Consider the following 14457-nt stretch of genomic DNA (forward strand, 5'->3'; position numbering starts at 1 on the left):
GGAGTGAAGATGCAGGAAAGGAGAGGGCTGGGAGCACAAAATGGGGAAAGGAGGTCAGCACCAAGCTGTGGAGCTGAGGCTGGTCAGGGGCTGAGATGTGGCTCCAGGGTTGGGGATAAGGAGCTGGGAGGATGCTGGGTGATGCATTCTGCCACTCTTCAGGGATTAGGCAGACATTCCACTGCAGAATTCCTTCTCCTGGCCAGCAGGCTGCTGCAGTGCTGATGTGAGCACTCACATTGCTCTGTGCCATCATGGGGGCTTTCTGCAGTTATCCTAAACCTCATTCCCACCCTGTCCCCTCCATGGCTTCCCCAAAGCTCTGGCAGATCCATTCTGTGCTGCTTTGAGATGTGGATTTGGGGCTGCAGAGAGCAGAGGGAGTGAAGGATGTGAAGGGTGGTAGAGGAGTTCTCCAGCAGCTGTTTGGTTGAGTGGAGTGAGCCTGGCTGAACAGGAGAGATCATCAGAGACCATCAAATCCAGCACAGCTGCACCTTCCCAGGGCAACCTTTCCAACAACCCCTTCCTTCCCAGACATTCTCTGGGCAGGGTGTGGCCAACGACTTGCCAGACTCTCCAATTCACAGAACCCCAGGAGCACACAAGCAGATTTGTAGACTTCTCTGGATGCCTTTAGCTTCTCCCACATCTTCCTGTGGCTGTTCAGGGGGCAGCAAAAATCCTGCCAGCCCAGCTGCAGTTTGTGGGGGAGATCCAAGGAAGGGAATTATCTGTGAGTGTGCAGTGGTGAGAAAAATCCCTTCTGGAGTCAGGCCAGGCAGGCATTTACTGTGGTAGTGGAGTTTTCAGACTGTCTTTAGCACATCTTATGCAGATAAAATATTGCTGCTACACTTACATCTAGTTTTAGCAAGAAGGACAATAAAATTGCAAGCTGCATAGAGAAATTTATTGCATTATGAATGTTGACTGAAATATTGCTCTTTCTGCAACCTTACCAGGGGCTGGTGTGTGCACAGCCATGTCCTCCTGGAACCTTTGGAATTAACTGCAGCCAGGACTGTCCATGCCACAACGGAGGGCACTGTGACCCTGTGACAGGAAAATGCCTCTGCACAGCTGGCTACATAGGAGACAGGTAAAAACCAACCCCCAAAGCCTTTCATTTTAACCATGGACTGTCAATATTTATATCCCTTCTAGGACAATCTTCCTCCCTGAAAAATGGTGTTATGTTTCTATTGCTCCAATTAGGTTCATCCTTCTGAAGCACTTCAAGCAATATAAATGTGGCAATGTTATTACTTTTTATTGGCAATGCTCTCCATTTACAGGGGTTTTTAATATAACTTTTAAAATTTAATGGATTACATTTAATTTAGATATTTACAGTGATAAATTTAATAGAGAGCATTACATGTTTACAAGATATGTAAATGAACTATCTTTATACAAATTAATATCCTCAAGAGTAAGCAATGCAGCAGTTTAATGTCTCCTCCATTCCTCTGTGCTGCTGTAGCACTGATCCATCTCAGCCACCAGCAAAAGGTGATAAATCCTCAAAATTTATAAACGAGAGCCTTCACCCATGAATCGATCAGAGCAGATGATAATATTGTTTTACCAAGGTGTCATGGATTCAGCAAAATGACTACACAGCAAAGTCAATGAGGGATTGCAGCACGTGCTGGCTTAGCCTCCAGCTAATCCTGCCTAACAAAGGTTGGGAAGAGCAGTTAAAGCAGCTCTCAGGAGCACTTTTCACTGGAGCTGGGGCACCAGGGTTTGCAGAGATGCACAGTGTGTGTTGTGCTAAAGCACTTTCTCCTCTATATTCCCTTTTTTATTAGCTCTGTACTGACATATGCTACAATTATATTTTTATGCAACAAAGCTCATCGGAGTTTCTCATTTCTGCCTTTGCTGTATAATCAGCAGGTGGTTGTAGCACAAACATCCAACCCTCATCCCTGAGGGAGGGTCAGGAGGCTGCTCCTTCCCATCACATGTGGAGCTCCCCTGTTTCCATTTTATGGACAGTTATAATTGGAGGGGGTTCTGGAGTTTATGTCAGGATTTGCATGGGGTTGAATATGGAGTAAATACTAATTATTTCCAAGTAATTTAGAGGAGAAGACATCAGTGTGCATCCCTTCCCCATTCTCCATCTGGAGCCAGTGTTTCCAGACATGTGGTACCATAGAACTCCTGCTTCTTCTCCCCTCCTTGTGAGACTTTTGCACTAAAGGAGGCAGCTGTGCAGCCTGGACCTTTATATTGACCACACTGCAATCCCAAGTTGTTCCCAGTGCTGCCCATGCTGGGGAAGGCTGGCAGAGCCTCTTGGTCTCCTCATTTGCTTGTTGCACACCCTGATGGATTCCTGGCTGTAGGGGAATCAATCCAATCAAGGGTTGGAGCTGTTGGGAGCTCCCAGCCAGCAGCCTGCACACCCACTGGGGATGAGGAAAGGGGATGGAAAGATGATTTTACTGCTGATTGCTCTTGGAGAGGGGCTGGGGAAGGCATCTCAGGGAGAGTCTGGGCAGAGGAGACACCTCAGGGAAGAGCTGGAAGGAACTCACAAGGATTGTCCTTGAGCAAAGGGAGTGTGGAGTCAGGAGATATTTACTTGGAGAAAAATGAGAGAGATTTGGACTCCAAAGAGAGATGTGGCTTAGGAAGGGAGGGAGGAACAAAAATAAGGCAGGAACAGTTAGAAGTGGAAAAGAAGTGAGGGAAGGTCATGTTCCAGAGCTGCATCCAAGCAAAACCCTTGGGAATGGCTCACCTTCCCCATCCTGGAGAAGGGAGTGAAAGATGCTGAAGGGAAAGGCAGGAGAGCAGAAATGCAGGTGTGTGAAAGGATGAATGAGAACAGGATTAAAAAGGTAAACAGGCTGTTAGGAAAGCTCTGCCTGCAGCAGGGTAAAACTGGATTAGCCTAGAAATTCCCCCATTTCTAGTGGGTTCTTGGAAGGTTAAAACTTGTTCATTTATCAGCCTCTAATCCCCTTCAGCAAGGGAAGGGAAACCTTAGCCTTGTTACCTCCAGCTGCAGCTCTGCCTCTCGCTCAGGCTGGGCAGCACTGGTTTGTTCTGAACGCACTCCTGGCTGGAGCCCATGGATTTTGGTGAGGGATGAGATCCTTAAGGAGTCTGATCAGCTTTCCTTGGTTATGAGTTCCCACACTTGGGCAATGGGACAGACCAGGCAGCTCCAGTTTAGCTCAGAGTGTGTTTTACCCTCGGGATCTCCTGCAGCTCTTGCAGTGTCACAGCAAAAAGGAGAGCAGGAGAGTCTGCTGCACAACAAAACACTGTTTTCTTTAACGTTTTACAAGGCATTGACAAAAATCTCCTTAATAATGACAGATGCTGTGAATTACAGCAATAAAGACATAAATACGCTTTCCCTACTATCATCTTTAAATTGTCAATAAGTACTTTATAATGCTACAGTTCATCATCATGTGCAGAAGATAATAACATAGAGTTAGATAAATATCTGTGGAGATGAAATGGTCATAAAGGTCTGTGTGAGTGTAATTGCCACACTTTTGTTCCCTACCTGTTTTCCAAGAGTGGCACTGCACTAAATCTCTGGGAAATTGGCAGCACTGTTAATAACTGCAGGATGCTTTGTGCTCACTGAAATGACTGGATCTGTCATGGAAATGTGTGTTTTACAAACTGGAAAGGAATAATAGCAGAGGCACAGTTAGAAGCTGAGAATGGAGTGTTTCAGAATTCAGTGGCTCACAGGAAAAGGGAACATGCTGGTTTGGCTTTGTTTTCCATATTGCCTTTAAATCTAGAGATTGAATCTTAACAGAATAAATCTCACATTTATTAGAACTATATGGGCAGATTTACTCTCCTGTTGTTGAGTTGGTACCTGTGTTTCTTATCTCTAGGTTACTATATTTTGGATAGTTTTTCATATTTGTCTGTGCTACATAAATGTGATCACTGTTTCAAAACAAAGAGAACAGCCAAAAAAACTTCACAGCATTATTCCTTAAAAAAAGAAAATTGGGGGGGAAAATGTAGGTGCATGTACTAAGTTCATCTGTTAAGCAGGCTGTCTTCTGTTTAATATTTTGTGAAATTGCTTCCATTAATTCCACAGGTGACAGCCGTATTATCCTATCCCAACCCAAATAATTATAGTACATATTAAAGTTCAGTGGATATTACAATACGAATCTCCCCAGATAGGCAGAAAGCAATGTAAATTAAACAAGAAACATAACTAGGGCTTAGCAGCTCATTTTGTAATTTAATTGAACAATGTATCTGGTTGTTAATGGTGCTATGGACACATTAGATTGATATGTTGCAAAGGAAAGATGTTTAAGTAGAAAGCTAATTCCTGCTGTGATTATTCTCATGTTCCAGAGGAGTCATTATTAGTATTCTTTGTATAAAATTCATTAGCAGTAGCTGCTTGATCTCCAAATAAATAAGTTGGTTAAATTGTTAGTAGAAAAAGGCTAATTATGTAAATGGATTAGGTCGTCAATATTTCATTTCCAGATGCTTTTCTCCCTGCTAGGTAATGCTTCATCTTCTATAAATATAGAATGATACAGTGCACTATTGACTAAGAATTCACCCCGTGGAGCACAGAGCTCTCCTGCTCACTCCAGGCTCAGTGCAGCACTGGGGCCATGAGGAGCTTCATTGTTCCTCATTGCATTTCATTTGCTGTGAGTGTTGCAGCCCCACTGTTCCCTTTCTTTGCTGGCTCTTTCCTTTGCAGCTGAACCCCCTGAGAGCAGCAGGATCTCTCTCTCTGCTGCCTCTCCAGACTCTTTCCCTCTTTGTCCCAAACTCCTCTCACTCTGGGTCTCGTATGAACTCCTCAACTCGGATTTGCAACCAGCAATTGTGTTGGTGCCTGCTGGAATTAAATCACCAGCCAGGCCCTGCGCTGTGTTCATTTATTTTTAGTAAAACGTGATAATCTGAAGCTGCAAAACTAATGCCCTTCTTATATACTGCCTGTGTTCATTGCAGTTTTGCCTGGCTTGCATCACACATTAATCTTTTATTACTGATCATTATATTAACTCTCACCTGCCAGCTGTGAAATGACCTGCAGAAAGACATTTAACAATTGCCTCCATCCACTGAGTTTACAGTATACACTTTAATCAATGCTCAGGCTTAAATTAATGCTGATAGGCAATTTCCAATGCCTGGCATCCATGTGATAAGGGAATTGGGCTTTTCTGGGCTTCTTTTTCTGTTTTTATTAACTGAAAAGGCCTATCTGTATTTCACGGTGGATCATGTAAACTGTGGTACTGACTCATTGCAGAATTTTGAAACCACTGAATTATGTCAAGCACAGAATCAGTTGCTTTCTTCAGGACCTTAGCTGAGCTTTTAGGAGCAGGAAATAGTCTGAACTCTTAAATTGGTTGTGTAGGACAAGGAAACAGACTTTTTGGCAGATCTCAGAATGTATCCAAGTAGGGAGATATTTTTAACAGTGCATGGAAGGTGCAATTTAAAACAATCTGTGTAAAGTGTTTGTGGGTTCCAATTTTATGTGCATCAAATATTAAAAATGTTGGCAATTTTTAAGAAGATTCTCCACTAAGGAGCATGAAAGTGATTTTTATTGCGATTTTATACTACTGAGCAACCCTGGGGTAGGAGAAGAAAGGAAAATTTAAGATTTAGTTACTCAGAACACACAAAAACACAATGGGAGTGTTTTCTCCTTGTTGGTATAAAACTGGTGCAATGACAGCAAAGAGGGCAAGTAAAACTAAAGCAGTACTGGAGAACATTTTGCTCAATATTGCTAAATTCACATTCCCTTTTTACCCTCCTGATCACTAAGAGGACCTTATGCTTTCAAGGGAGATGCAGAGTTCTTCTGTGATAAAGAGAAGTCAAATAGGTGAGGGGTTTTTTAATAAAATATTTAATTTCCTATCAGTTTCTTACAATTGATGAAAGCAATTGTCAAGGTTCAGGAAAGAAGAATACACTTTTAAATGAAGGTAATAATACCTGATGCAAATTTAGCAGGACATAATTGGGCACGGATGACTGCAGTTTCTCTCAGCAGCAATTTGCCTGCCCAGGATATCCCATCACTCCGGTGATACCATCAGTTCACAGTGTGTTACTTAAACAAATGAGCAATGATTTTGTACTTAATTCATTACCAGAAAGATTCCTGTGTAAAAGCCATGTCCTGATGAGATTGAGGCTGTGACTGCATCCCATCTCATCCCACACAGGTGTCAGGAGGAGTGTCCCATTGGGACCTTTGGCTTCCAGTGCACCCAGACCTGTGACTGCCAGAATGGAGCCAAGTGCTACCATGTCAATGGTGCCTGCATCTGTGACCCTGGCTTCAAAGGCATCCACTGCCAGGAAAGGATGTGTCCAGAAGGCTTTTATGGCCTCAAATGCAACAAGAGATGCCCTTGCAATATTACCAACACCCTCAGGTATGTACATCCTCTAATATTCCAGTGCAGGGGGTGGTCAAATAAAAGCAATGGGGAAAATATAGTTAACTATACCTACTGTTGTTTTCTCTGTAGTTTTAATTACAAACAAAGGAAGTTTCTCTGGATTGCAAAACTTTGATTTAAATGACCTCAAGTCTGGATCTATAAGTCTCAGTCCAGCCAGATGCTAAGCATGTATCTGTTAACAATTCTGGTACTGAAACAGCCTGACATACAGCTTAATTCTGTAACTGAAGTCTAGGCATAAGAACCAGCAGATGATGCTCATATGTACAGATAATAACCCACTGAAATTTAAAAAATAGAGACATATTTACTCAAATCCATCACTTTGCCTCTTTTTATGACATGGTTTTCCTTGTTAGATCTATAGACAGCAAGGGGACTTTCAACACGAAACCTAATTTGCTTCAGCTGATGTCTCATTGCAAATTACCTTGTTGGAAACACTTGGGGCAGATGTATAAATAGACTGAAATCAATATCCTGAGTCAGTCTGTGGAACTGTAACGTGGTCGACATTGTCAAAATAGACTCCTCACGTGAGCCTAGTTTTGCTCTTCATTCTCTAAGTGCATGTGGGAAATAGTCAGGAAAATAAATACCAGGGAATTATACCTACAATGTAATGAGCCTTGCTTAAAAGGTCAGAGTTTGATGATTTATTCCCTTTTTTGCTTTTTTAAGATCTGATTCTTGAGGTTCTCTTTACTATGAGACAAAGCCACAAACGGACTTGAGCACTTTGAATTTACTTCCCCATTGCAGGCTTGAATAAGTGTTCCAAACCTTGAAAAAAAAGGAAGAATTTAAGATTCTCCCCTATTATCCTCTTTGTTACCTTTAGTAACTCCTTGCCTTGTTCACTGACTGTTGGAATTGCTGTTTGGAGAATCCTCACTCCCTCTCTTGCAGTAAAGGCAGCCTGGACAGCCAACCCCCCCTGGCCTGAGCTGTCTGGAGCCACATTTCCTGCACAGTGCTGAACCCCTCAGCTCCCACTGCATTCCTTCCTTTTCCTGCCCATTCCTGTTCCTCAGCAGAGCCAAATTAGGGTTGTGTAGGCTTCAGGGGAATGGGAGATAATTGATGCCCAAGCAAACATGCCCTTGATACAGACATTCTTCAATTTCAAACCAGACAGGTGAGGACCTGACTGTCCTGCTGATGATGCCAAACCCACTTTGCCATCTTGCTGCTGCTAAAATGTAAACCCACTCAATTATGTATGCAAGAAATAGCACCTAATTTGTGTGCACACACACACAGACACACACACACACAAACACTTCAGGCAAATCTGCCTGTGTGCTTGAGATAGACCCTATTTGTCTCAGTCTGGGAAATAAACAGGTGATTTTCCTGGTGAATTCAGCTGTGAGTCGTGAGGCTTTGCTTAACTGGAAGTGAGAGCTCACAATGGATTATTTAAAAACTTGTAATTGTGGTGATACAACTCCTGTGCATCAAGAGAGCTCCAGCACAACTGGGTTTGACAGGCAGGATCCAAAGGGTTTGAGGCTCCAAGGGAGCTCTGCACCAGAGTCTTCCATCACTTCTGATTATGTTGTGTATCATGAGATCACTGCAGAAAATCCCCTCCCTGAGGCATGAGCTGCACATTATACACCAAAGGCTGGGGCTGTGTTGTGCTGAGGATGGGGATGCCTCAGAAATTACTGCAGAGTGAGCTGAGGGATAAATTCCCATGTGTCATTCCACTGCAGCACCTGCCAGCGAGTGTGGCTGCAGCCTGTGGTAAATCCAAGCTGAATTGCTCCTCGGTGTAAACTGCTCTGTAGGTGTACAGGAGGGTGAGAATATGCTCATGGTCAGCAGCTGACACTTGTGTCTTCACCCCTCCTGAGCCTGCAGAAACCTCTTTGTGTGTCCAAATTCCAGAAAGCTGGAGAGTGGAAGAGCTGCAGGCCAAGGAAGGCTGAGATCAGCTGCTGTTTCTCATCTAACTGCTCAATTCATTAAGACTCTTTTAGGTGGGTAAGACTGTGAGTTTGAGGGTGCAAGAATTCACCCTGTGTTCCTCAGAACTATGTGGGAGGTGCTCTGAGATGTTGCCAGAGGATCTTTCCTGAAAGAACAGACTTGTACCATCCAGCTGTGAGGAAAGAGGAGGTCTCAGAGAGATTTGAGAGAGCTCAGAAAGGGGGAGGATTGAATCCTCTCCCAGCTCTTTTCTGGACTTGTGGTCATTCCTGCACACCCTGCCTGTGCCTGGTTGCTGTCTGACAGGTACATTTTATTCCTTCCCTCCCAACACTGCTCCGTCAGCTTCCCTTGCAGCATCCTCTGCTGAGATGGTATCTCTGGTTCCTTAATAAATGAGTCTGGTCTCTCTAGTGATAAAATCTCCCTTTCCCCTACATCTTATCACTGCTGTTATGGAACAAAGAGATATCAGCAAGCTGGAGATCGGTAAATGTTCTTTCATCCATCCATGGGATTTCAGCTCTCCACTTTTCCACCAGCTCTGCAGAGTGCTGTCAATTGCTGAGCCAAGGAGCGTCAGAGCTGATGGAAAATGACCTTTTCCAAAGGCACTCCATATTCTGAACAAATCTTTGTGCTGATTGTTTAACCAGTGCCATCCAGTGCACTTCTCTTCCCACCCACCTCTTCCCATTCCTCCCTGAGTGTTTATCCTTGCTGAAACTGGGCTCTTCCCAAGTGACTCAGTCATCTGTTCTCCCCAGGAGCAGTTTAAGCTGTTGGCTCCTTGTTGTGGCTCCCAAGTGTGTGGGATAATTATATAAACACTTGTAGAAGGGAAGGGAAGCTCCCATCCCTGGTTTTGTCCCATTTGATCTGTTTATTGGAGAGCTGACTGGAACAGAAAGTTCTGGGGGCTTTGAGGAGTAGTTGAGGAGGAACAGGAAGAAATACACAATCAGCTTTTCCATTTCCATAGATCTATTTTAATGTCTGAAGAGATCCGTGTGATCATCTAGTCTAACCTCCAGCATGGTAATGACTGAAGGACACCATCCAATAATTTCTGCATCAAAGCACACTGAAAGGCACTTTGCACAGGACATGTGAACAACCCCACAATGAGGTGATTTAGAATGTGCTGGTGGCTTGGACTGTCCTTCCACAGGGAAGGGTACACCTGTGAAAAAACTCCCCTCTGCAAAATTCCATGTTGAGACAGCCTACAATAGCTGGGAAGGAATAATCCTGGCTTGCTCTTCTGTCAGGCAGGGAGGGCAATGAACAGCTGGAATAGTCTTGGCCACTCTCCCTTCCTGAGCACTGCTGTGGAGCCAGCCTGGGGAGCTCTGTGCCCTTGGGAATGCCTTCCCCAGGTCAGAGGTGTGAGAAGGGAAGGACAAATTGACAAAGTCAGCTGGAATGGGCAAATCTCCCAAGGCTCCAATTACTGCCTCAGCACTGGCAGGTTTGGGAAGACCAAACCCCATGGAGCTTTCAGGAAGTTCTGCCTCCATCTGAGTCAATGATGTGCTGAACAAGGCTGGCTTTGAGGGTGTGCTGGACTGAAGGAGTGACCCTGCAGTCTCACTGTTGCCTCTGCTTTAAAGCAAGAGGCATTTTAGTAAGAGAAACTGAATGTAGTGTGGACACCACAAGATAGAAAATACTGTAAAATAAGGATTAGGCTGCTGTTAACAAAAATGAGATAACTGGTGCTGCTGTATAAACAGAAATTCAGGAAATTCACTGGGAAGATGTTGCTTTGGCTGAAAGATGTGTTGAGAACAAATTCAGAATTTGGAACAGATTGTGCTGTCTAAAACATTTCTTTTTCTAATTTGCCTTGAGAAATTTACCTGGTTTGCTCAGAACTCCTCAAAATTAGATGCTTAAAAAATTTAAAGGTCAAAAATGCCTTTATGCTTTTCAGTTCAGCTAATAAAATTTCTAAAAATAAATCTTTAATTGCTGTAAATGTGGCTCAAAAGGCAGGGATTGCACAGCAGCTTCCAAAGTGCAGCAAGAGCCCTGGAACTGTTTCATTTTCAGCCCTGTTGTGTGCTGTGGACAGCTCTGTTCCACCTCTGCTTGGCCTGGAGCCACAGGAACGTTTGGCTGCCTGTGTTCACTCCTGGTTTCTACACTGCTTCTTCCTGTGATGCAGCAGAGTTGAAGAAATCAAAGTTGTTAAGATTCAATGCAAACTACAGAGGTGTAACCCTGCCAAACTCTGTGAAGAGTGTAAGGTTCCCTTCCTGCTCCCAGCAAGGGCTGGAAAACAGATGTCAGTGGGTTTGCCTTTGGGATCCTTTTGGAACTCTCCCATTCTCTCATCCATCCCTTCAGTGATCCTTCTGCAGAGGAGTTGTTAGTGTTCATTAATTGATGTTCATTTTGGTTTATTGGGGGCTGGAAGTGCCTCATGTGCACTGTGACCTGTGCTGGCAAAATGCTGCATGGACTCATGGCCTGGCAAGGTGCATTCACAACAGGAGGGGAAGAATTATACAGATGTTTATACAAATTTCTAGCTGTATGTGCTATTCAAGCTTTATTCTGCCTCAAACTTTGCAACTTCAGTCCAAATAGCATTTAATTCCCTGGGCAGTCTGGATGTGTGGATGTTTGGATGGGTGATAGGTGAATTTCCTGGCTCTGTTATATATCTAGGTATGTAATTTGATCAGAGTGTAGTTCTACAAAATGCCAACACAAGAGAAACATTCCTAACACACACACATCCAATACTTCTACATCAGGAGCTGCAATGTATTTAGTACATAACTCTGCTCACTTTAATTACCTGAACAGTTCATACAAACCAGAGAGAAAAAAGAATTAATATAAAAACTTTGTGGTGTTTAGTGATATCCACTGCAGATCTTGGAAGGGTTTCCAAAGGAAGAAAGATATAATTTTAGAAATAGGAAAAATTAAGGCAGAAGAGCCAGTTAGGTGGCCAAGATTCCCTGGCAGGATTGGGAAGAGAACAGCTGCCTTCTGCAGTTTGGGAAAACATCTCAATCTCAGCCCTCCTCGAGTTAACACGACATCAGACACCTTGATTGTCAAAGAGTGCTTTTGGTTTAGGAGGAAAACGAAACCCTGATCAGCTCAGGCTGATAACAGAATCATCCTGCCTTCAATAGGAAGATAATATGGACAGAGAGCCCCAAACATCTGCATTGGATTTTCCTGGCTCACAGATCCATGAAAGCTGGACAAGACTTAAGTGGGACAGAATATACTCTCAGCCTTCTACTAGCCCTTGCTGTGGAGTCCAAGTTCCCTGAGTTGAGATTCTTCTGGAAAGCCAGTTTGGTTTTGATTCTTGTTTTAGTGCATGTCAGGATGAATTTCAGTCCTAAATATATAGCTTATGCCCCATGCAAAAAAACTGTCCATATTGATGAAGGAGCCAACCTCGGAGTAAAAATCCTTCCTGAGTGTAGTATTTTCAGTTGAATTGTCATAGACTGATTCAAACTGCTCTGGTCATCCATTACCTTTGAAAGATTTAATTTAGCCAAGAGATGCAGTTTTCATGGAAGCACATGATACATGTAGTAGTAGTGGGAACAGAGAAACACAAAATTCACTTCAAAATCCTTCTTTAATGTTGAGTTTTCTGCTCCTATTAGGTGATGATTAATAGACACAGGGGGGAAACCTGAGGTTTTATTATTTTCATCTGAATGTTAAGAGGTGCTTTGTGGAAAACCATAATTTCAGGGACTGCTTTGTCAGAAGAATTTCATGGATGGTAGTTTGTTAGACTGATGAATTGTTTTAATTAGTCAGTAAAACACTATTTATGATGAAACATTTGACACTTAGAAAATTTGATCCTTTTTAGTTGCAACACTATATGACCAACCTCTCCAACCAGTAATTGCCTGAAACATACTTGGAAATTACGTTTTATGAGGTTACCTTGAAAATTAACATATACAATATTAATTTTATAGGTGTAAAGAAACCCATTCAGTCATGTCTACAACCTTAAACTGTAGCAATAAATAATCGTAAAGGAAAAGAAATTGTTTCTGTGATGCAAAAAACCAGGAGACAGGCCAGAAGAGAGATCCCACCTTGCAGAAATATATTCTTCTTGTTCTGAGAGTAAAGAAGATGGGATTTGCAGCAATATTATTTCTCATCTCTCGCACTGAGGACTGAACAGTGCCATTCCTGTGCAGTGCTGTGGTGCAGAAGCCCCAGAGCATGCTGAGCTCTCAGATGCAGCCTCACACTCCCAGCTGGCCCCAGACAACACCCCCAGAAAGCTCCATCCCTTCAAAGGAGGAGTTAACACATCTCCAGCCTTCCCCTCCTCTCCCAGCCCAGTCACAGCCTCCTGCTGTGGGGAGGTGGTGCCCTAAGGAAACCTGGAGGAGGAAAAATGCTGAATAAAGACAAACTGCTTCATGGCAGGAGGAACAGAGGGGTGAGAGTTCCACCTACAGATGCAGAAGGACCAGGCATTGCCCAGCCTTTTGGGCTCAGTTCTCTCTCCTTTTCACTCCATGAGCTCTCACAACAGTGTGGAATTGGCTGAATAGGGATGAAAGCCAGAGGATTAAAGTTGTTCATTATTCAGCAGAAAGGAACTTGACTCATTCCCCTGCACAGCTCTGACTTAGTCCCAGGGCTGCTGTTAACTTTTGTCCCAAGTACATCCCAAGGCTTCAGGTGCTGATCAGTTCATCTGAATATTTCCCTACAAGAATATTGTCACTACATCTGAATATTCTCTACAAGACTCTTCTTCCAAGGAGAGTTTTCCCCTCCAAAGCACTGTCCTTTCTACCTGTGCCTGCTGGAGAGTTCTGCTGAGGTGGCACTCACTTTTGAAACACAAATGACAGTGGGATGGGATGAATGGAATGGAATGGAATGGAATGGAATGGAATAGAATAGAATAGAATAGAATAGAATAGAATAGAATAGAATAGAATAGAATATTGTGCCCCAGAACTCATGTCCTACAGATCTAAGGATTAATGGTGTAGCTGATGTCAGTCATCCCAGTCACACTGATTTGAGAATGGAAGAGCATAAACTTCAAGGTGCAAACCACCCAGTGCTGGGGCAGTTCCCAGGTGTTTGGAAGGGCTGGGCCAGGCTGGTATTTAACACCAGATTCCCTATTCCCTTCCCAAGTTATACACCCTAAAGAGTTCCAGGCTTGTCCTGTTCTTGGTGTGCTATATGAAATGTTCTGGGCTGTGTTTTCCCTTGCTGCCCACAACTCATTCATGTCTGTCTCCTCCTCAGTTGCCACCCTCTGTCTGGGGAGTGCAGCTGCAAGGCTGGCTGGGCTGGGCTCTACTGCAACGAGACGTGTCCTGTGGGTTACTACGGCGAGGGCTGCGGGGTGCCCTGTCCCTGCCACAACGGCGCCGACTGTGACAGCATCACTGGCAGCTGCACCTGTGCTCCAGGCTTCATGGTGAGTGGGGCTGGCCGTGGGGAGGGCTTTCAGGAAGTGCCTGCAAAAATAAAAGAGGGTTTTCAGCTGGTTTGAGATAATATTTGGGTAAAAGAGGCCAAATGTGGGTGATTTTCACCGTTCTGTGGTAAGGCTGCATTGCTGTCCTGTGAGCAGTGACAATGTGTTGCTGCTGCTGGTTTGCTTAACATCACTGTTCTAAGTTTATTACTATTGTAAAGATATGGTTTCCCACAGTATATTCTAAGTCAAGACCTAACAAAAAAGATGTCAGATTATTGTCTGCCTGGAAGAGCAGAGAAAGAATTCTCATGGCCTTTCAGCATGTTCCTTGTCAGTCACACTGCGATTTTAATAGATGAAGATATTTTAAAATGTTACAAATGATAGAGCAATTTATGTCTTTTCTGAGCCTGTGTGGCAGGTGTCTTTTACCTGAGCATCAGAAAGAGCTTCAGACATTCTGAGGTAAACAAGCATTACGTTTTATAGGTGAGATATAAAATGGCTGAAGAAACCAGCCAAGATGAAAACGTCAAAAATTCAGAGTAGGCAATTGCCAGGCTGCAGCAGAAAGTATTGGGACAT

General features: G+C 43.6%; 1 protein-coding gene across 7 annotated transcripts in view; it reads left to right on the forward strand.

Annotated features, from left to right (window-relative positions):
- Window positions 1-14457, forward strand: part of MEGF11 (multiple EGF like domains 11) — a 268537-nt gene that overhangs the window by 180019 nt on the left and 74061 nt on the right. For all 7 annotated transcript variants that reach the window (XM_085070265.1, XM_085070267.1, XM_085070264.1 and 4 more), the window contains 3 exons: window positions 966-1102; window positions 6231-6443; window positions 13695-13869. In XM_085070265.1, coding sequence (XP_084926391.1) covers window positions 966-1102; window positions 6231-6443; window positions 13695-13869 — 525 coding nt within the window. The remainder of the gene's footprint in view (window positions 1-965; window positions 1103-6230; window positions 6444-13694; window positions 13870-14457) is intronic.

The sequence above is a fragment of the Lichenostomus cassidix genome, chromosome 10 (genome assembly GCF_008360975.1).
Source record: "Lichenostomus cassidix isolate B80296 chromosome 10, HeHo_3.0, whole genome shotgun sequence".
Lineage (NCBI taxonomy): Eukaryota > Metazoa > Chordata > Aves > Passeriformes > Meliphagidae > Lichenostomus > Lichenostomus cassidix.